Source organism: Oncorhynchus masou, chromosome 12, assembly GCF_036934945.1.
Source record: "Oncorhynchus masou masou isolate Uvic2021 chromosome 12, UVic_Omas_1.1, whole genome shotgun sequence".
Classification (NCBI taxonomy): Eukaryota; Metazoa; Chordata; class Actinopteri; order Salmoniformes; family Salmonidae; genus Oncorhynchus; species Oncorhynchus masou.
Window position 1 is genome coordinate 71,942,804 of NC_088223.1, and position 22,546 is coordinate 71,965,349.

At 41.6% G+C, this 22,546-nt stretch overlaps 2 protein-coding genes across 3 annotated transcripts; both read right to left on the reverse strand.

The window, feature by feature from the left end:
* Window positions 1-9,132: 9,132 nt before the first annotated feature.
* Window positions 9,133-17,440, reverse strand: LOC135550785 (nonsense-mediated mRNA decay factor SMG8-like). Its single transcript, XM_064981898.1, has 4 exons — window positions 15,873-17,440; window positions 15,551-15,696; window positions 9,746-10,645; window positions 9,133-9,632 (listed from the first exon to the last, which is right to left on the reverse strand). The coding sequence occupies exons 1-4, from the start codon at window positions 17,389-17,391 to the stop codon at window positions 9,417-9,419; spliced, it is 2,781 nt and encodes a 926-aa protein (XP_064837970.1). The 5' UTR covers window positions 17,392-17,440; the 3' UTR covers window positions 9,133-9,416.
* Window positions 17,441-17,537: 97 nt separating this feature from the next.
* On the reverse strand, window positions 17,538-22,522 carry prr11 (proline rich 11). Of its 2 annotated transcripts, none has more exons than XM_064981900.1 (10): window positions 22,399-22,522; window positions 21,452-21,570; window positions 21,116-21,230; window positions 19,934-20,056; window positions 19,615-19,845; window positions 19,420-19,518; window positions 19,135-19,244; window positions 18,802-18,861; window positions 18,586-18,682; window positions 17,538-18,472 (listed from the first exon to the last, which is right to left on the reverse strand). In XM_064981900.1, the coding sequence occupies exons 1-10, from the start codon at window positions 22,411-22,413 to the stop codon at window positions 18,404-18,406; spliced, it is 1,038 nt and encodes a 345-aa protein (XP_064837972.1). In that variant the 5' UTR covers window positions 22,414-22,522; the 3' UTR covers window positions 17,538-18,403. The 2 variants fall into 2 exon arrangements, with proteins under 2 accessions (XP_064837972.1, XP_064837971.1); XM_064981899.1 differs by having other exon boundaries at window positions 19,615-19,848.
* Window positions 22,523-22,546: the final 24 nt, after the last annotated feature.

The window sequence follows — 22,546 nt, forward strand, 5'->3', positions numbered from 1 at the left end:
TAGGATAGAGCCAAATCCAAGCCGGCTTCCTATGACACTTTTTTTCTGCAAGGACCATTCAGTTGTGCTCGCTCAGTTTAGTTCAATGCTGATTGGAAATACTGTTCTATTTTTGGGGTCAAGGGAGGCCAAATGCTCCCTGGCTTCGCAGGCAAAAATGTAATATTCGTTTGGACCAGATATCAGATAGATGGCCTTCACGTAAGAGAGACAGAGGGGCGCTGTTTCGCACACTCGGATGATAATGAAATGTCGAACTGAACAGAGAGGTTACAGTGGGTAAAAATAGCTACCCATTCCCTCTGCCAACTTGGTCAAGCTGATTTAGAGTAAATTAGATCTATGAAGGGGAACCAGCTGTCCTCTGTTTATGTGGCCCACCATAAAACTGGATTCACTATTTTGGTATGGTTTTGTAGAAATGGAGAAAAACGATAGAGCCCTCACTAGGCTATGAGGTCACTGAAAATCAATATGAAGATTGACATCAGGTATTGTCGAACCTTTGACAATGACATCGATGTTACAATGTTACAATCATAGAATTAGGAATTATAATACAACCACTAAACGATGGTAATATTTTGAATAGCTGTTAAAACAACCAATTTAAGCCTGTCAATTATATTATTGTGGCTGAAGTAATGAAACATGATTTTCAACATTGGACAAAACTGTCAACAAAAACAAGTCAGAGCCAATTTAATTTCATAACCCATTCCTTTTTGCAACTTCCAATTCCATCGCGAGTTTTAGGGTAGACGACAGTGGATCCGTGGTGCAGAATACGCCACTGCCAACTTTGTGTAATCTAAACCAGCGCATCCAGTGCCACTGCGGACATTCGACATCAATTCCACTCGCATCATAAACTACACCCGCAGGTTATACACCAAGCATGGTCGGTCAGAAATGTTATTGTGTAATTGTTGTAAAATAGTTATAATCATGTCTCAGGCCTCGTTATGAACTTTCGGACAAGATGCAATCCGTTTTAAACCTACCTGTACAGTTGTGCAATAACAATAAGCATTGACTGTACCTTTGGATAGAGAAAATTCAATCGTCGCCTCTTGTCCTTTGCAGATCACAACTTTGTGTTGCAAATCCTGCTCATTCTGTTAAAGGGTTTTCTTCTACGCGTTGACTTCAAGCCTCGATAAACAGAGGATGTTAATCGGATACTGACTGTAGAGCGCACGGTTTAAATTGAGCAAAAACAGTACCCCGTCTGGGGCAGACTGACATTCAAGGGAACCAATCAATGTAACATTACAGCATAGCAACATTGTTCCCATTGGCTACAGATGGTAATGCGGATGACCAATCGTTGCGCGGTGAGCATCAAGTGCCTACTTTCTTTTACACCCGCAACAGTAGGTGCCTACCGTACGTGTGCGCAGTAGTGAACCACATGCGTGGCGATCATAGACAGTAGTTCTTTGCACACTTTGCGCCTACCAATTTACCAAACAACATGGACACGTTTCAATATTGTCCATAATTACAGTCATGGTAGAAAAGCAAATAGGTCTACGTACATTATGCTACTCGCTGAATATTATATATATCTATCTATATATCTATTTATATCTATATATAGTCACTTTACCCCTACCTATGTGTATAAATTACCTCGACTGACCTGTATCCCCGTACATTGCCTTGGTACAGACATCCCCTGTATATAGTCTCGTAATTGTGATTTTATCGTGTTTATTTAGTAAATATTTTCTTAATTCTATTTCATGAACTGCTTGTTGGTTAAGGACTTGTAAGTAAGAATTTCACGGTCTACACTTGTTGTATTTGGCGCATTGATTAGAGCAAACCTTGTACCTGCAGAACCATATATTAATGTTAAGCATTATAATAAAAGCTGGAAGTATGCATGACCATGCCATACATACAGCACTGAAGGACACAATTAACGAAAGACCAAATATACATAAGAAGCATTGGAAATGACAGCGTTATTTAAACTTTTGCAGGGGAAATAATTACTTTCTGTTGGGGCCATGTAGAGAATTCTCACACCACACTCGAGAACTTGGTTAACTGCGACATCTAGTGGGTAATGCTGTGCCTTATCTGATAATTCAGTGGATTGGGTTCCAGTAGCCCAAATTAAGCCTCATTCATGGCTAGAAAGGATCCAGCTTCTGTCAAATGTGCGTGTTTAGCTAACACTAACCCATTTCCCAAGTATTTTACCCTAATACGTAAATTATTCTAATCTGCTATGAAATGTCAAATATGACGTTAATTCGACAAAAGCCGCACCCTTTCCAGCCATGACCAGGTTCCATGGCAGAAATCAACTGGAGGGTTCGGAACAGTGACCACTTTATATGCATACACATATTCCGTTATTATTCGGATACTCAATTATTGTGTTTTTGAGTTGACAAACATACCCCGTTTACAATAACTTCAAAAATGTTGTATCCCGGTTATGAGAAACCCGATAAAATGCCTGGAATATGCTGATCTAAAGACGGGATACTGTGGCATGTAAACAAACATCTTATCCTGTTTACTGTTGTTGTGTCGGTCTGCGCAGGCTCAGTTTCGCATATCATTGTGGTTGTGTGATGTTTTTATCTGATTGTCAAACAAATCACTTAAAAAGTAGGCTACCTGCGCAGTTCGATCCACAACAATAATAATTAGTTTACTACTGGCTACGTTCACCCCTAATTTAGACAAGTTTATGCTTATAATTTCTGACATTTGGTAGGCCATACTATAATATCCGACATTTGGTAGGCCATATTATAATATCCGACATTTGGTAGGCCATACTAAAATATCCGACATTTGGTAGGCCATACTATAATATCCGACATTTGGTAGGTCATTTGTTTGTCAACTATAGTTTGATACATGCAGCTTCTCTTATTTCATAACCTCTTGCTCCAGAAGACTAAATAAAGTAGTGCTCACTAGAATACTAGAATACTGTCACTAGAATATTGATAAAATGCATTAGTAATCTAGTTAACACCGGAAAAGTTGTCTGTTTCGTTTAGGGACTGGGAGAAAACGCAATAACTCCAAAACAGATTGGTCCTGTGCGAAATGTCCAAATGTCATCCGTTTGACTGGTTTTAAGAAAATGAAAAGCTGAGAACGAAAAAACGCGTTTCTGATAAGACTTCAGTGGGTCTTGAGTGGGTATTTTATATATACTGTCTGATTGCATAACAGTGTAAAAGATAACACATTGCATGCACATTCGCATTTTCTCAAGAGGAGATGCTGAAATAAATCAGATTAAATCATATTTCTCCACTCCTTTTCCTGAGACAAAATTAACATTTGTTGTACAATTTCACTGCAATAACTGCATAATTCTTCAGGAGTTACTATTACGTTACATGTGAGAGGTTATCGGCCTACAGTCAGTGTCCAGATTTCATTTACTATTCCAAACACGCTGGTTTTCACAGCATTTCTCTGTTATTTCGAGATGGGCTAAAACTGCAGCCAGCGAGGAGAAATGATCTACAATGCTGGACATATCAATATATATTTTTTTAAAGTTTCTGAAGTATCTTGAGGGACAAGTAGCTAGCTACAATGAGGTTAGTTTTTTTTAGAAAAATCAGCTAACCTCGTAAACTACCTATGTATAACCAGCTAGCTAGTTAAAGCACCTAAAAGCACCGATTGGCCATGTTAAACAAGTCGCGAGTTTATCCAGGGTCAGTGATACAGAGTATATATATATATATTTTAAATGTAAAAGGCAAGTCAGTTAACAACAAATTATTCTTTACAATGATGGCCTACCCTGACCAAACCCAGACGACGCTGGGCCAATAGTGCGCTGCCCTATGGGGCTCCCAATCACGGCCGGATGTGATACAGCCTGGATTTGAACCAGGGACTAGTGACATCTCTTGCACTGAGATGCAGTGCCTTAGACTTAGAGCCCAACCTTTGGAATTTAGGTACATTATGAAAATAAGGAGATGACAATTAGGCTACAGGAGATGTGCATTACAGGTAACATTTTATGAGGTTCATTTCATTAATTTTAGCAATTTTGTAGTTGCTCCCATAGATGAACAGTACATGGTTTCTCTATGTTAGAGGTCTTCACGGGTCCTTTGGACCTGTTCCGAAATGGATCCGTTACTTTCTCATACATACATATATTTTTTTTTACCGAATTCTGTTTCGAGTGTACCAGATGACAGATCTGTTACAAAATGGCCCGTGGGAAAACAGATCCGAGACGAGAAAGAGAACGAAATCTCCAACTGGGCGCTGACAGCGCCATCAATAAATCAGTGACGTTGGCCAAATGATCCACAGTTAGGCCTTATATGTCCTTACCTGCATATATCAAATTACAAAAACACTATTCGATGTGTATCATATTCTAAACTTTATAGTTTATAGGCCTTCACGGATCCAACAGAACCCGAAATTCCGAGATCCGACCTGGGAAAATTCTAACTTTTTGTCTAGGATCTGGGTGGGTCTGATATAATTGCCACGGTATGTGCAATTAAAATGTATTTACTGATTGGACCCATCCTCTGTTCATTTAATGTCTGTGAGGTGATGAGAACTGAGCAAGCTTGTAGCTCACCTCTGCTGCTGAGAAGAGAGCGAGTGAAAGTACTGTTAATTGTGAAGATGGAGACCTTTTTAATTAAAGTAAAGCGAAAGTTAGAAGAGAAGGAGTATAGTGAAAATGAGACAAGGGGAATGTCCTCGTGGACAAGTTTTAATATTTTACTGGACAAAGACAAGAAAGTTGGCGCGGCAAAAAGGACTGTGCAACTCGCTATTCAGGTTTGATGCAATTTTACCAATTTATTTATTTTCGTATTCATTATCATTTGTTTTATCATTATTGTATGTAATTATTATTGTAGGCTTAAAATAATCTAAACCAGTTCTTTAAATATGCTAAATATGTTCGTTTTTTGTTGGCTAAATTAAGTTTGAACTGTGTTTTTAATTTTGTGCTCAGTATTTAGACAAGTCTAAAGAAATGCATGTCAGTCTTGGGAACATATTTTTAATATCATACAGTGGACACGTATACAATGCCCTGATGCATTTCGCGCTCAAATACCCGACAGCTGAACGGTGAGGTGGGCAATTATAGTTTAAAGACAGTAAAAACAATAAAATAAGCTATAAAGTTGTGAATATGATACACATCGAATAGTGTTTTTGTATTTTTTTATAGTCAGGTATGGACACGTAGGGCCTAACTGTGGATCATTTGGCCAACATCGCTCATTTATTGATGGCGCTGGCAGCGCCCAGTTGGAGATTTCTTTCTATTCTTGGATCTGAACGGGTCTAAACCAGCACGGGTATGTTTTTTCATGGGCCTTTTTGGAACAGATCTGACTGTCCTCTGGTCCATTCGGAACGTATCTCATTTGGGGAAAAAATGAATGTATGCATGTTGGGTTGGGTTGGGTGGGAAAGCTCATCTCCTGTAGCCTAATTGTCATCGCCTTATTTTCATACTGTACCTAAATTACAAGGGTTGGATTTGCATTACACAATTTATGTCAGCACTTTAATTTAACTAGGCAAGTCAGTTAAGAACAAATTCTTATTTACAATGACGGCCGGACATGATACAGCCTGGATCTGGTTTGCCTCATATACATTGTCTAATGGTATCATTTTAAATTGAGTACATATAGCTGAACATGTAAACAAGGTATTCCTTTAGCTATTCTCTGCTTCAGATGACAGATACCCACAAAGCCAGTAATGCCATCATGCTGTAGGCCTATGGCTGCAAAATGAATTAACATAGCTGATGTACTGAGAGTGACAATCAAATAAAACAGAGAAGAGAACTTACAACAAGACAAAAAGGAAATGTTAATTTCAGGACACAACACAGAAACATTACAGACAGAACACATTAATCTCTTTATTGCAGGTTTGTGATATGTGATTAATCAACATTGACACTAGTTCATTAACAATTAAAACAAAGTTTAAACGCTTCACTTCAAAATATACAAATAAGCCAACAAAAAAGTACTTAGTCAGCCACCAATTGTGCAAGTTCTCCCACTTAAAAAGATGAGAGAGGCCTGTAATTTTCATCATAGGTACACTTCAACTATGACAGACAAAATGAGAGAAAAATTCCAGAAAATCACATTGTAGGATTTTTAATGAATTTATTTGCAAATTATGGTGGAAAATAAGTATTTGGTCAATAACAAAAGTTTATCTCAATACTTTGTGATATACCCTTTGTTGGCAATGACAGAGGTCAAACGTTTTCTGTAAGTCTTCACAAGGTTTTCACACACTTGCTGATATTTTGGCCCATTCCTCCATGCAGATCTCCTCTAGAGCAGTAATGTTTTGGGGCTGTTGCTGGGCAACATGGACTTTCAACTCCCTCCAAAGATTTTCTATGGGGTTGAGATCTGGAGACTGGCTAGGCCACTCCAGGACCTTGAAATGCTTCTTACGAAGCCACTCCTTCGTTGCCCAGGCGGTGTGTTTGGGATCATTGTCATGCTGAAAGACCCAGCCACGTTTCATCTTCAATGCCCTTGCTGATTGATGGATGGAGGTTTTCACTCAAAATCTCACGATACATGATCCCATTCATTCTTTCCTTTACACGGATCAGTCGTCCTGGTCCCTTTGCAGAAAAACAGCCCCAAAGCATGATGTTACCACCCCCATGCTTCACAGTAGGTATGGTGTTCTTTGGATGCAACTCAGCATTTTATTGTACCAAAAAGTTATATTTTGGTTTCATCTGACCATATGACATTCTCCCAATCTTCTTCTGGATCATCCAAATGCTCTCTAGCAAACTTCAGATGGGCCTGGACATGTACTGGCTTAAGCAGGGGGACACGTCTGGCACTGCAGGATTTGAGTCCCTGGCGGCATAGTGTGTTACTGATGGTAGGCTTTGTTACTTTGGTCCCAGCTCTCTGCAGGTCATTCACTAGGTCCCCCCGTGTGGTTCTGGGATTTTTGCTCACCGTTCCTGTGATCATTTTAACCCCACAGGGTGAGATCTTGCGTGGAGCCCCAGATCGAGGGAGATTATCAGTGGTCTTGTATGTCTTCCATTTCCTAATAATTGCTCCCACAGTTGATTTCTTCAAACCAAGCTGCTTACCTATTGCAGATTCAGTCTTCCCAGCCTGGTGCAGGTCTACAATTTTGTTTCTGGTGTCCTTTGACAGCTCTTTGCCATAGTGGAGTTTGGAGTTTGACTGTTTGAGGTTGTGGACAGGTGTCTTTTATACTGATAACAAGTTCAAACAGGTGCCATTAATACAGGTAACGAGTGGAGGACAGAGGAGCCTCTTAAAGAATAAGTTACAGGTCGGTGAGAGCCAGAAATCTTGCTTGTTTGTATGTGACCAAATACTTATTTTCCACCATAATTTGCAAATAAATTCATTAAAAATCCTACAATGTGATTTTCTGGATTTTTTTCTTCTAATTTTGTCTGTCATAGTTGAAGTGTACCTATGATGAAAATTACAGGCCTCTCATCTTTTTAAGTGAGAGAACTTGAACAATTGGTGGCTGACTAAATACTTTTTTGCCCCACTGTATGCAGCAGTTTGGGCCGCCTGGCCCGTTGCAAACTGTTGAAAGGCCATTTATTCCTAACAAAGACAGTAATTTAGTTGCCAGAATTGTATATAATTATGACATAACATTGACGGTTGTTCAATGTAACAGTCATACTTAGACTTGCCACCCTTTCGATAAAATACGGAACGGTTCCGTATTTCACTGAAAGAATAAATGCTTTGTTTTTTCAAAATTACAGTTTCTGGGTTTGACCATATTAATGACCAAAGGCTCGTATTTCTGTGTGTTTATTATAATTAACTATATGATTTGATATTTTATAGAGCAGTCTGACTGAGCGGTGGTAGGCAGCAGCAGGCTCGTAAGCATTCATTCAAACAGCAGCTCTTAGCAATGCTGTTTCAAGCCTATCAACTCCCGAGATTAGGCTCGCAATACTAAAGTGCCTATAAAAACATCCAATAGTCAAAGGTATATAAAATACAAATGGTATAGCGAGAAATAGTCCTATAATAACTACAACCTAAAACTTCTTAACTAGGAATATTGAAGACTCATGTTAAAAGGAACCACCAGCTTTCATATGTTCTCATGTTCTGAGGAACTTAAACTGTAGCTTTTTTTACATGGCACATATTGCACTTTTACTCAATTCTCCAACACTGTTTTTGCATTATTTAAACCAAATTGAACATGTTTCATTATTTATTTGAGACTATATTTATTTTATTTATTATATTAAGTTACAATAAGTGTTCATTGTTCATTCAGTATTGTTGTAATTTATTACAAATATGTATAATAATCAGCCGATTAAATCGGTATCTGCTTTTTTGGTCCTCCAATAATTGGTATCGGCGTTGAAAAATCTTAAATCGGTCAACCTCTAGTATGTATGTACGGTCACTTTGGGGACGACGTCATTGGTGCACTTATTGATGAAGCCAATGACTGATGTGGAGTACTCTTCAATGCCATCGGAGGAATCCCAGAACATATTCCAGTTTGTGCTAGCAAAACAGTCCTGTAGTTTAGCATCTGCTTCATCTGACCACTTTTTTATAGAGTCAATGGTGCTTCCTGTTTTAATTTTTAGCAGGAATTAGGAGGATAGAGTTATGGTCAGATTTGCCAAATGGAGGGCGAGCTTTGTACGCGTCTCTGTGTGTGGAGTAAAGGTGGTCTAGAATTTCTCTCTCTCTCTGGTTGCACATTTAACATGCGGATAGATATTTGGTGAAACGGATTTAAGTTTCCCTGCATTAAAGTCCCCGGCTACTAGGAGCACCGCCTCCGGGTGAGCGCTTTCTTGGTTACAGCTCTTTTAAATGCTGTCTTAGTGCCAGCCTCAGTCTCGTGGTATGTAAACAGCTACGAAAAATACAGATGAACTCTAGGTAGATAGTGTGGTCTATAGCTTATCATGATCTACTCTACCTCAGGCGAGCAATGGTTGTCTGAATAATGATCATACTAGAGTCAAACTCAAAATAAGCCTCTATACAGGACAGGCTGGATTGAATGTGCACAATAACAGTGAATAAAGCCAACAGACAAGGATCATCCATAAGATGCCATTTATTCTCTCCTTAATAGACATGAGATCAATATCTTCAATTTGAATATATCCAAGTGGAAATGCAGTTGTGCGCAGACCAACACTTTTATTTTATGAGATTGCCATTCATAATAAACTAATCCAGCCCAATTCCATTTAACTCAAAATAATTTGTTAAGGGATAAAACACCAGGCAAGAGGTCACGGTCCAACCAACACAGTCATTTTTACTATAACCTTGCAAGTAAGTAAGAGCCACTTTGCGGTGCAATGTTATGAGTGGGGGTTACTGTGGTGGAAGGGGGCTGGCAGTGTTGGCACGCAAGATGCCTCTGAGGACCTTGTAGTTAGCCAGGGGCTGATTGTCTTTAGGTGGGTAACATGGGCCACGGTCTGTGACGTAGGAGTAAGGGAAACGTAGGACCCACAGGCCATCAGGGGGCAGCACCAGCTCTGTCTGCTCTGGATGGAACACTGAACAGGGTGGAGAGCCCAGTTGGACCTAAGAAGAAAAAGGGGCAGTGTTTTACAGTCAACATTAAAGCATTACATCTCAATCAACAAAGGGACTATTTGCAAAAAAATGAAGGTTAAATGAAGGCCAGGCAAGTGTACCTGTGGGTTAAGTGTTATCTCCAGGTGGGCGTCAGGTACAACAATGTAGAGACGCGCCAGCTGGGCATAGTTGGGTTTCAGGCCGCGCCCCTGGGCTGGAGAAGGGATGTAGAGGGGCATGTCTGTGTTCAGGGCCCTGGTGGCCGGCTCTTTTGCCCCTCCAGGCCCCAGCACCTTCACCACTTTATCAGGCCCTGAGCTAAGGAAACGCCGACCCCTACTGTCCTCGTACTCAAAGCCCACGAAGGCCCGGGCCACGTCATCTCGCCTGCGTCCCCTACCAAGGCCCCCTGTGCTCCCCCGCTTTCCCACTAGGGCTTTGTTGGGGGCCGGCCAGGAAGAGGGTCCCCCATCCAGGGGCTCAGTTAGGCCCACTTCATCTTCAGAGCGAGAGCGAATCACTACGTCCCAGGGCAGGAGAAAGGAGGAGCCAGGCAGGAAGCCTGGCTGCTCCAGGCCAGTGTGGGGGTTGTAGGCCTTGGCGGGGCCCAGCTTGACCAGCGACCAGCTAGAGAACTTGGGCAGCAGGCCTTTGGGGCAGCCTGAGTGGAGCATGCCTGGGAGGTACTCCACGGTGGAGGCCTGGCGGTCTACCAGGCCGGGCCTCTTCTCCTGGCCCTCGCCTCCCACTCCGTCTCCATAGGGCCCCAGGCTGTCAGTGGACTGACCCAGGCTGAGGGCCAGGCTGAGGCTGGTGCTCTCCCCAGGGGTGTGGGATGCTGGTATACTCTCCTTCAGCTTCTCCACTTCTGATGGCTCTGACCCGGACGACAGGACTGGGGCCGCCACCTCAGGGGACCTGGGTGCTTCTTCGCAGGCCGGGGCTGGATCTGGGGTGCTCGGCTGGAAAACAGGAAAGTCGATCCTCTCCAGCATCCCGCAGCATTTCTCTTCAAGCATCTACAGGGAAACAGGGTGAGATAAAGTGAAAAGACTGAGGTACATTTGGGGGTTATGCTGGTGTCCTCTGCAACAACCTGGTCTCAGAGCATTTTGTATTATTCCGTACGTAAATCGGCGACACTCCATTTAGTATGAATTGTTACGTTTCGTATGGTATGTACTAGAGGTCGACTGATTAATCGGAATGGCCGATTAATTAGGGCCGATTTCAAGTTTTCATAATCGGAAATCGGTATTTTTGGACGCCGATTTAAGCCCAATTTTTTTTTACACCTTTAATTAGGCAAGTCAGTTAAGAACACATTCTTATTTTCAATGACGGCCTAGGTACAGTGGGTTAACTGCCTTGTTCAGGGGCAGAATGACAGCTTTTTACCTTGTCAGCTCTGGGATTCAATCTTGCAACCTTAGTGTTAACTAGTCCAACGCTCTAACCACCTGCCCCCCATTGCACTCCACGAGGAGCCTGCCTGTTACGCGAATGCAGTAAGAAGCCAAGGTAAGTTGCAAGCTAGAATTAAACTTATCTTATAAAAAAATCAATCATAATCACTAGTTAACTACACATGGTTGATGATATTACTAGTTTATCTAGCGTGTCCTGCTTTGCATATAATCGATGCGGTGAGCATTCGTGAAAAAGAACTGTCGTCGCTCTAAAGTGTACCTAACCATAAACGTTAATGCCTTTCTTAAAATCAATCCACATTAGTATATATTTCTAAACCTGCATATTTAACTAAAATAAATCCAGGTTAGCAGGCAATATTAGCCAGGTGAAATTGTGTCACTTCTCTTGCGTTCAATGCACGCAGTCAGGGTATATGCAACAGTTTGGGCCGCCTGGACTCGTTGCGAACTAATTTGCCAGAATTTTAAGTAATTATGACATAACATTGAAGGTTGTGTAATGTGACAGAAATATTTAGACTTATGGAGATGATAGTTTCCGGATACGACCATATTAATGACCCAAGGCTCGTATTTCTGTGTGTTATTATGTTATAATTAAGTATATGATTTGATAGAGCAGTCTGACTGAGGAATGGTAGGCACCAGCAGGCTCGTAAGCATTCATTCAAACAGCACTTTCGCACTTTCATGCGTTTTGCCAGCAGCTCTTCGCAATGCTTCAAGCATTGAGCGGTTTATGACTTCAAGCCTATCAACTCCCGAGATTAGGCTGGTGTAACCGATGTGAAATGCCTAGCTAGTTAGCGGGGTGTGTGCTAATAGCGTTTCAAATGTCACTCGCTCTGAGACTTGGAGTAGTTGTTCCCCTTGCTCTGCATGGGTAACGCTGCTTCGAGGGTGGCTGTTGTCGATGTGTTCCTGGTTCGAGCCCAGGTAGGGGCAAGGAGAGGGACGGAAGCTATACTGTTACACTGGCAATACTAAAGTGCCTATAAGAACATCCAATAGTCAAAGGTATATGAAATACAAATCGTATAGAGAGAAATAGTCCTATAATTCCTATAATAACTACAACCTAAAACTTCTCACCTGGGAATATTGAAGACTCATGTTAAAAGGAACCACCAGCTTTCATATGTTCTCATGTTCTGAGCAAGGAACTTAAACGTTAGCTTTCTTACATGGCACATATTGCACTTTTACTTTCTTCTCCAACACTATCGTTTAAACCAAATTGAACAGGTTTCATTATTTATTTGAGGCTAAATTGATTTTATTGATGTATTATATTAAGTTAAAATAAGTGTTCATTCAGTATTGCTGTAATTGTCATTACAAAAATATTTTTTTATTATTACATTTTTTATTTTTTATTTTATTTTTTAAATCGGACGATTTTTTGGTCCTCCGATAATCGGTATTGGGGTTGAAAAATCATGTCCAGCACTCATTTCTTATGATTCCATATAATATTAATTGTTATTTGTAAGAATTTGCGAAATGCACAATATGTTACGAATTTGAAAAACATGTTAGGAATTCTAGCTAGGTGGCTAACGTTAGCTAGCTGGCTAACTTTAGCTAGGCTAGGGTTAAGGGTTAGCTAACACGCTAAGTAGGTGTCAAGTTGTTGAAAAGTTGGTAATTAGCTAAAATACTAGCGTAGTATAATGAGATTCGAACTCACAACCTTTGGTTTGCTAGACATTCGCGTTATAGGTACACCCAATACCAACCACCTTACTTTCATTTTTGCCTTAAGTAACCAGCCTCTGGGTGGCGCAATGGTCTAAGGCACTGTGCCACCAGAGATTCTGGGTTCGAGCCCAGGCTCTGTCGTAGCCGGCCGCGACCGGGAGGCGCACAATTGGCCCAGCGTCGTCCAGGTTAGCCAGGAGTGATATCCTAGTCTCATCGTACAGTAGTGACTCCTGTGGCGGGCCGGGCGCAGTGCACGCTGATCAGGTCACTAGGTGTACGGTGTTTCCTCCGACACATTGGAGCGGCTTGGTTGGGTTGTGTTTCGGAGGATGCATGGCTCTCGACCTTCGCCTCACCCGAGTCCGTATGGGAGTTGCAGCGATGAGACAAGACAGGAACTACTACCAATTGGATACCACAAAATTGGGGAGAAAAAAAACAAAAACCATCTGGCTCATGTAACCATATCAAATGTAACATATCATACTAATTTGAGAGTCCCGGTCTTATATTTAGTATGTTACGTCTAGTCTATGAGACCAGGCTGTCTGCAGAGATCTGTTGGTGGATATAGTACTTTAGTATTCTGAAGCACAAAACACGACATAATACAGAACAGCAATAGACAAGAACAGCTCAAGGACTGAACTACACACATTTAAAATAATAAAACAGTTACACACATTGCTGACACAACAGTACATACACATACGGTGCATTCAGAAAGTATTCAGACCCCTTCACCTTTTCCACATTTTGTTACGTTATATATGATTATATATATTTTTCCCCCTCAATCTACACACAACACCCCATAATGACAAAGCAAACTTTTTTTTTTGCAAATATATTAAATATAAGAAACAGAAATACCTTATTTACGTAAGTATTCAGACCCTTTGCTATGAGACTCGAAATTGAGTTGAGCTGCATCATGTTTCCATTGATCATCCTTGAGATGTTTCTACAACTTGGAGTCCACCGGTGTTAAATTCAATTGATTGGACAGGATTTGGAAAGGCACACATCTGTCTCCAGGTGACAGTGCATGTCAAGGCAAAAACCAAGCCATGAGGTTGAAGGAATTGTCCGTAGAGCTCCGAGACAGGATTGTGTCCAGGCACAGATCTGGGGAAGGGTACCAACAAATTCTGCAGCATTGAAGGTCCAAGAAGTTTGGAACCACCCAAACTCTTCCTAGAGCTGCCTGTCCGGCCAAACTGAGCAATCGGGGAAGAAGGTGACCAAGAATCTTGGTTTCATCAGACCAGAGAATCTTCTTTCTCATGGTCTGATTCCTTTTGCTGCCTTTTGGCAAACTCCAAGTGGGCTGTCATATACGCCTTTTACTGAGGAGTGGTTTCCGTCTGGCCACGCTACCATAAAGGCCTAATTGGTGAAGTGCTGCAAAGATGGTTGTCCTTCTGGAAGGTTCTCCCATCTCCACAGAGGAACTCTGGAGCTCTGTCAGAGTGACCATCGGGTTCTTGGTCACATCCCTGACCAATGTCCTTCTCCTCAGATTGCTCAGTTTGTCTCTGGACAATTCCTTCGACCTCATGGCTTGGTTTTTGCTCTGATATGCACTGCCAACTGTGAGACCTTATATAGACAGCCTTTCCAAATCATGTCCAATAAATGTAATTTACCACAGATGGACTCCAATCAAGTTGTAAAAACATCAAGGATGATAAATGGAAATAGGATGCACCCGAGCTCAATTTCGAGTCTCATAGCAAAGGGTCTGAATACTTGTGGTGGTTTTTTATACATTTGCCAAAATTTCTAAAAACCTGTTTTCACTTTGTCATCATGGGGTGTTTGTGTGTAGATTGTTGAGGGAAAAAATAATAATTGATCCATTTTAGAATAGGGCTGTAACATAAGAAACCGTGGAAAACGGGAAGGGGTCTGAATACTTTCTGAATGCCCTGTATGTCCAATGTCCAGACTTTTCCTTCCATCCAGGTCCAAGGACAAACACTTTTCAGGGGCTCAGAATCAAGTTAAACAGGAGTGACATTATAGTCCCCCAACATTGTCAGTAGCTTTCCATCTAAAATGTCAATACCAAGTGGTTTCTCATTACTGATGGACACCTCTCCCACACTATATTTACAGAATTCAAAATTACAATGCTTTCCTTTAAATATTAGCTATTTTATGAATGAATATGATGTCTCACAGTTTGTTGTTGGCATTTCATGTCCGAGTTTGCCAATGAAATGGTTATTAAAATAATTGCCAATATCAAAAGGTTTTGTGATGACTGAGCCTTCTGTTTCAATAAAATGTGGAGTTGAATGTCTTTCTGTCCATAATTTTATTTACTCCAAAGCTTTTTTCCATCATACTTTATATTATTTGTCTTTGTTTTGTAGTTCTTTTTGTTCAGTCACAATTTCTCAATTTACAGTAAGTTTGCCAATCAGATGTGCAGCTAGACTTATTAGCCACTCCTTTTGCTTCATTGCTCTCAAACATACAGTTTTCCAATTCCTCATCAATTCTAACAGTCAGTTTCTTAATAAGGCCAGACTTATCAATAACTGGAAGAAACAATGTCATAAATGCATCAAGTGCAGTGTCTGGATGCTCCACATTACACACATCAGACCAACTTTTTTTTACATATGAATCACTACTAAATGTTTATATGATCTGACACTATTTTAGGCCCAGCCTTTGGCTTTTCTGTATATGGCCACTTTATTATGTTCACTAAATCCAATGGGTGTGGATACCACTTTAGAACAAAGTTCTGCATAAACAATGACAGATACTAACTTGGTAGAAGTCATAGTTGGCAGCTTGGATGGCAAAGGGGTCCTCACGAGGGGCTTGCTTCCGGCCACAGTTACACGAGCCAGTGGAACGCCCCCTGCTGTTGTGGTTGAGGATGGGCGGGTTGTGGTCCATCTCTGGCTTCTCACCTGCAGATACAGTAACATAGAAGACAGTTGTTAGCCATAACAATATAGTTCAAAATTGCTATTCTGAGATACACCGATTACCAACTATGTTGATACCTGTTATGATACCTATGTGTTTTAAATATGGTAAATACTATAATTTCTAATTTTCTGTATGGTAGTGATTGAGGCTTTACCTGGCCGAGGCAGCAGGTGAAACTTGTGCACACAGTGTTGGTCCGTCAGACTGCGCTCTTCACATAGCTGATGCCCATTACTCCAGAACTTGTAGCAGTCCTCATGCAACTGCAAGGCATAGTGCTGAAAAGCTACGCCACGTGCATGCTGGCTGTAGACCCGAAGTGCTTGTGCCAGTTGGTTTTTGTGCACCGTGGTGGTATAGTTATGGGGAAGGTTGGACTGGTAGGTGCTATGTGCCAGTGGCAGGGCTTTCTGACAGCGGTTCTCAGAGAACTTGGCGTCCGTGTCCAGGAAACCCTCCAACACTTTAAGCTGACTCTGCACTTTTACGGATAGCTCAGCACTTTCCTCATCTGTGTTGGCTATCATAACCTGATGCAGCCTGTAGGCCACTTGGGCCCACTTGGAGTAAGTTGGAAGCTCAAAATGGGAAGGCTGTGGATTGCGACCGACACTGTCGTCAAAGCCTTTCTTGGTCAACACCAGTTCGACATGCTGCCAAAGGAACTCCTTCAGACTACAGTCCACTAGTTGCCCCCCTGAGAGGCTGCTGCTTTCTACATTGAAGGATGGATGTCTAGCAGAGTGACGCATTTGTTGATAGCGCCTGGGTCCAGATACTGAGGTGTTGGTGTCATTTTCCCGCAGGGCGCATTTGGAGCGCAGCTGCCCCAGCACGGCTGCCACTGGGTCCTCCTCTGGCCCTGGTACCACATACACAAACGCCTGGTTAGCAGGGACAGTGAATAAGCAATTACTGCTCTGGTTGGTGAGGACCCGACTTTTCCGGAAAATGCGATATATCTGGTCCTCCAATGCATGCTGTAGGCGTCTTCGTGGAGAGTGTTTCTTGGGCTTGTCAGCATTTCCCCCAGAAGGATCTGAACCATTTCCACCACAGCTTCTCAGGGTTCCATTCATCTGGAATACAAATAGGAGGCGTGGGGGACAGGGGCGGCAGTTCACCTTCCATTCTTTGGATATGTTGGAATCCTTAATGGCAGCACGTAGTAGTGGCAGAGTTTTCTGACGAAGTGCATCCACAGCACGGAACAATCTGTCATAGGTGACATCAAAGCAGCATGTAGGATGGACCAGTAGCAGGACATGGCACAAGGAGAAGAGATAGAGCAATGCTAAACAATGCTGTTTATCCGCCCCTTTCCACGATTCATGCGCATCGGAGTGTCCGATGCCCGCACTCAAAGTCTCACACGCCCGCAAAAGCTGTCGGTTGTCACAAACTGAAGCAAGCACCAGATACAATACGCGGTTTTCTTGGCTGTAGTATGCCTGAATCAAGCCTCCACTGTTCTGATTGTCGGTCTCATCCAGTCGGAAGAGATCATAGATGTGCTTGTCCGCGAGCGTGTTGATTAGAAACTCTTTTGGCGATCCGGGTTGCATCGCAGTCTTACCGAATAAACCAAGTACACAGAGACCGTCATCTTTGTACAATGGATCCTCTATTACTTCTGATTCTAGAAGCACTCCCAAACTCATGGGCAACGCCATTTCTTCCGGTCAAATCAATGTGGGGAAGATAAATATATGCGCACACGGCCACTTTCCGTGGACACAAGTAAAATGTTCCGTGTAGAAACAAGGGACATTAGTGTTCCCGCAACCAAAACAAGTATGGTCTTTTATGGATACCGAAATTGTGTAAAAAAAATGTTTTATTATAATACTTAAAACATGTCTAGGAATTCACAAAATGTAATTGTATTCGTATAAGCACAATATTGGTAAAAATACATTATTCTACATTCTTAAATAAAAACTAAAAATGTAACCGATTGGTTACAGTAGCAAATTAAAAATATCATGCAATATAAGATTTTAGAAAAAAGCTATATAAACAAAGATCAAAACACAATAGCTCAAACATATTGGGTCCCTAGTCAATGTGCAATTTCCAAACAAAGTCCCTCAGATACATTTACTTCCTCATAAAAATGACTACTAACTGAACCCACATTAAAAACATGTGATGCATCTCACTCAGTTCAAGTAACTCGTCACAGATTGTGTTTCCTCAACATGTACAGAGTATCTCAACTACTGCCTTTTAAATCTCAGTATGGCTCACTTAATATCACTGTTCCAAGAAGCATGAGGCTTTAAGGCAGTGTTGGGATTAACCAATCCTATGTCTGATACAGAGGGGCAGTCAAGGCAAGTCCTCATCTGTCATTCAATGAATTAACAGGACTGTTCTGTAAAAGCAGCTTTCACAGAAAATGCGTGCTTTCAGAATGTTCATTTTAAAAGTGGTTCTCTTCTCATCCTCAATCTCCCTAGCACTTAATAAACCATTTAGCAATGGAAAGCATTATGTAACCCATCCAGCAAAGGAAAGGAGTAACCCATTCAGCAGTGGAAAGCAGAATGCGCTAGTAAATGTGCATTGCGCCAATAGTTACATCCATAGCTTGCATACCATCCGCATACAACAGAGCAGCTGCTTTTCACTGTTACATTTCAACTCGTCTGGATCGACATTGTGTATTTATCAACAAATGTCTCAGTTTTGATTATCAAAGCTTCCATTGCAATTCTTTGCCTTTGGAGACGGTCCTCGTGGTAAGGCATTCTGAGGGAATAAATAAAACAAACGTAGTGAAAAAGGGGACACACCTTTATAACCATACATTCATGCACATGGGCTCTAAAGTTGTGGTGCTCCGAGTGGAGTGAGTGACCTACCTGGAACTTGCGTTGCAGAGCCTGAGTCATGATGGGGGTGAGGCCAGTGCCTGCCTCCATATTCTCCTTGTCAAACAGAGGAGTACCACCAGGACTCCTAAAGAATAGAGAGAAAAAGTCAGACTGAGCTCTCACTTGATTATAGTCCTTTGACTTCCTGTTTTCAGGTAACACAAGAACCCCAGAATAAAGCACTTGAGTGTTGAAACACATTACCTATTGATTTGAACTCTCTTCAGCTGTGTACGCAGACTCATGGGGTTTTTAGAAGGTGTTCTAGAGTGGGAAATAACATTTGATCATCTCCACAGTAAGATAACACAAATCCAATAAAGAAAACAATTATTTCAAAAGCGATTATTTTAATTCTCATCCAGGTGTACAGGCATTTGTTCCAGGCCTGATAAACATGATTCAAATTATCAGTATTGGCCTGGAACAAAAGCCTGCACAACATGTGGTGGATCCCCAGGACCATGATGGAGAACACTGATAATCTTCTGGTCACAAAACAATGGCAGCAGATGAAGAAATCGGGGATAGGTTTACCTGCCAGTGCTAATGCATTTGGGGAGCAGTTGGCAGTGGGATCGTTTCAGACGGACATTCTGCAGGTCTGCCACAGTGACCAGAGGGGTACGTATTTTCTCTGGAGTCCTCTGAAATAGAGACAGACCCATTGTAATACAATGGCCTTGTTTCACACGTTTATGCTGGAAATGCAAGAGAAGCAGGCACAATACTGCATGCTGTGGGAGTGTCCTGTGGATCTTACATTTTGGATAGGTGGAAGCGCTCATTACTTTGAGTAGGCTAAGGATATGCCTTGCTTACCTTTGATTTCACACTGCTGACAATGACCTTTCTCAGTTTAACAGTCTGTAAATCCCTGAGGGTCACAGCCACCAGTATGTCCTGCTTCTCCTTTGAGCTCTAAGTGAGACAGAGGTCACATCATAGGAGATATGAGACTGAAATCGATCTATGACCACCAAATTAAAAATAATGAACGGTGAGTTAAGTTCTTACCTGTTGACCATTGGAGGCCACTCTTTTTTTAGGGACGTAGGGTTGCAGAAAAGTGGTAGATGGGGGAGGAGGAGGTGGTGGTGGTGGAGGAGCTGGGACTGGTGGTGTGAGAGCAGGGAGAGGGTCTACACTGGACCCACAGCCCAACGGAAGAGGGGGAGGAGTAGGGAACATTGGACGGACTAAACCACCAGCCACAGTCCCATGGCAGTGGCATGCAGTGCTACTCCCCTGCTGAAATAAGACAGGCTTTAGTGACATGTGGCTGTTTGTCACATCATAAGGTACATTCAGTTGAGTGTAATTGTTGGTGTCTCACCTGAAGAGCAGAATGCAAGGCATCCATCTCCCTCTGCAGCTCAGCCATTTGATTCTGGAGGGTCTCTAATTGTTTGGCATACCCCCGCCAGAAGAAAAATGTTTTCAAGAATCCAGAAAATGACTGCAATAGATATATGGAAGTAGAAATTGGGTCTGTAGCAAGGTTTCCATCCAATGGTGAAGGTGCATAAAGAGGGCAGCCCCCATGTACTCACCATAAATGCCTTGTTTGCCGTACATTTCTCTCCGTTACAATGACATAAAATCTGAATTCCTCCATCTTTATTGGTAACAGATTTATGCAAATATTCTAAAATCTGCATAAAGAAAATGTGCATTTTCCCAGCAGTGTAGTTTCTCCACCAAACTGACTTAGTGTGGATAAAAATCAGTGAGTGATGACACAGTGCCCACAAATTACCTTTTCACTTAAGATTTCATGTACTGAATAAAAATAGAAAGTTCAATGCGTTTCCTTTGCATTTTCAACTCTACAGATAGTTGTGTTCAATAGCAAATATGCTTACTCTGGTCTTGGCATGTGCGCTCACAGATACAGTGCAGTTAGACTGTACGGGTATGATGAGATTATTATGGATAAGAGTAAGAATATATTTTTATTTGTCAAACGGCAGTCAAGCATCGATCATCATGTCACCAGAATAGGATCCTCGATATTTATTGGAAAGGAGAATCAAGATCACTGTGCACTTTCACCACCCTGTGAAATTAATCATAAATTATTTCATCTATAGCCTAATAAACTGCATAGTTTCCCCAAGTCATAGTGGGAGGATCACATACCATATTATCACGTGACTCAAAGTTGATTAACTTGGAGTCATGATATGATGCGCATAAAAAACGCTTCCGCCGCAATTTCTCACATAATTAATTTTCCAAACACTAAAGATCCCACCATGTCGAATGAACAAATTATTGAGCGGGATATATACAATTTTACCACAACTTCCTGTTTCCGTCACAGCTGTTGTGGTTTAAATTTGTATTTTTTACACAGTATGACTTTACTCACATAAAAACTGTGGATGGAAATGTGGTTAGTGTCACTGACATATAGAGTGAATCATAAAGTTAAGTGCTTGGGAATGAAATCTAACATAACATTTCCCTCTACCAAAACAGCCATGTTAAAAACAGCCATGCTGTAGAAACCTACCTGGCTCAGGCAGTTCCTCCAGATTTGGCATACCCTGCCAAAAGCCAGCAGCAACCCTCTGACACCTAGCAAAGGAACTGGACTGGTTTGGGTGATTGGGTCACAATTTCCAAGTCTAACAATACACACAGAATGATAAGTGTTAAGAGAGTTGAGGAAAGCGTTGTCCTCCCTCCTGTGCACGATCATTCAGCCATCCATGGATTCATGTTGACATTGTAGGCAACAATAGAAGGACAACTGTCAGTAGTCTAGACTAATAAGGGTTGCCAGTCAACAACAACTTTACTGTATGAACTAAAATGTTGCAGTGATGACAGCCATAGATTGACTCACTGTGTGATTACAGGTGTGACGATGGGCTTAGGTGTTTCTTGAAGCCTTTTACTCATAACAGCCCAGCGTCTGCTGCTGGCCCTCTTCTTCCTGCGTTGCAGGAAGGCTTTGCTTGGTCCCTAAATGCACAGTGAAGAGAGTCAGATTCAGTTACATTTCAAAATATGTATGGGTTAATAGACAAGTTAGTTATTTACACACCAGTAATGGTAATTTGGCAATATCCAATTTGACAAATTAGCCAGCCATGTTTTCTATTGGCAGCCCATAGCATAGGTCAGTGGTATCAAATATATGGTCTGCGAGAGGGTCCAATCCAGCCCGCGGTTGGGTTGAGTAAAACATAAATAATAAAAAAATAATACATTAAAAGGGGGTGGGGGTTGAATATACCTTCAAATGACTAACACCAAATCGCAACTGTGTAGACTATACAATTACAAAATCCCCAAAATGAAAGCTAGACAGTCAGGGAGCATCGGAAGAGGACATTGTTTTGTGCAAATGTTGGGGGTGAGGAAAAAGGACAACTTTTCGTTGAAAACCGAATGCGGCCCCGGGCAAACTTAATTTAACACCCCTGGCCTAGGCCCAATCATTTAATATCTTGATTACCATTGTAGCTAGCTAAATGACAATTAACGTAACAACAAACAGGCTGGACTTCCTGCTTTTCATACCTAGCTAGCTACGGTCTACAAACTGTTTTAAAGAATGTATATAAATTGCCAACGCAAAACGTTACTGCTTCAATAGCCAAGCGAATGCACGAACAAGATAGGTTTTGCCTGCCAGCAACGCTTTTGTAACACAGCATGCTAGCTACCTAACACCGGCCGACCATAGACGTTAACACACATCTGTATTCGTGGCGCTAGTTTCGTTCAGCTTTCTGTTTTTTAACCTATTCACGCAAGTTAGTGAACCTTATAACTGACGTTACATACCCATGATCCAGCCATAAAAAACGTATTCAAACTAGCTAGAGGATTTTTTAAAAACGGATATTTGTACAATGTTTGCTTTGCTCAAGGATTTTCAAAATGTACAACTAGTCGCTTCAACAAATCAAGAAACGTATTGCACACAGCTGGA

Coding starts and splice junctions, on each gene's coding strand:
- prr11 (XM_064981899.1), bottom strand. Junction 21,231..21,451: donor GTCACACCTGTAATCACACA/GTGAGTCAATCT, acceptor GTGTATTGTTAG/ACTTGGAAATTGTGACCCAA. Junction 20,057..21,115: donor GGAGGAACTGCCTGAGCCAG/GTAGGTTTCTAC, acceptor TATCTATTGCAG/TCATTTTCTGGATTCTTGAA.
- LOC135550785 (XM_064981898.1), bottom strand. CDS start 17,391: ATGGCGTTGCCCATGAGTTTGGGAGTGCTTCTAGAATCAGAAGTAATA. Junction 15,697..15,872: donor TCACCTGCTGCCTCGGCCAG/GTAAAGCCTCAA, acceptor CTGTATCTGCAG/GTGAGAAGCCAGAGATGGAC. Junction 10,646..15,550: donor CCAACTATGACTTCTACCAA/GTTAGTATCTGT, acceptor GTTTCCCTGTAG/ATGCTTGAAGAGAAATGCTG.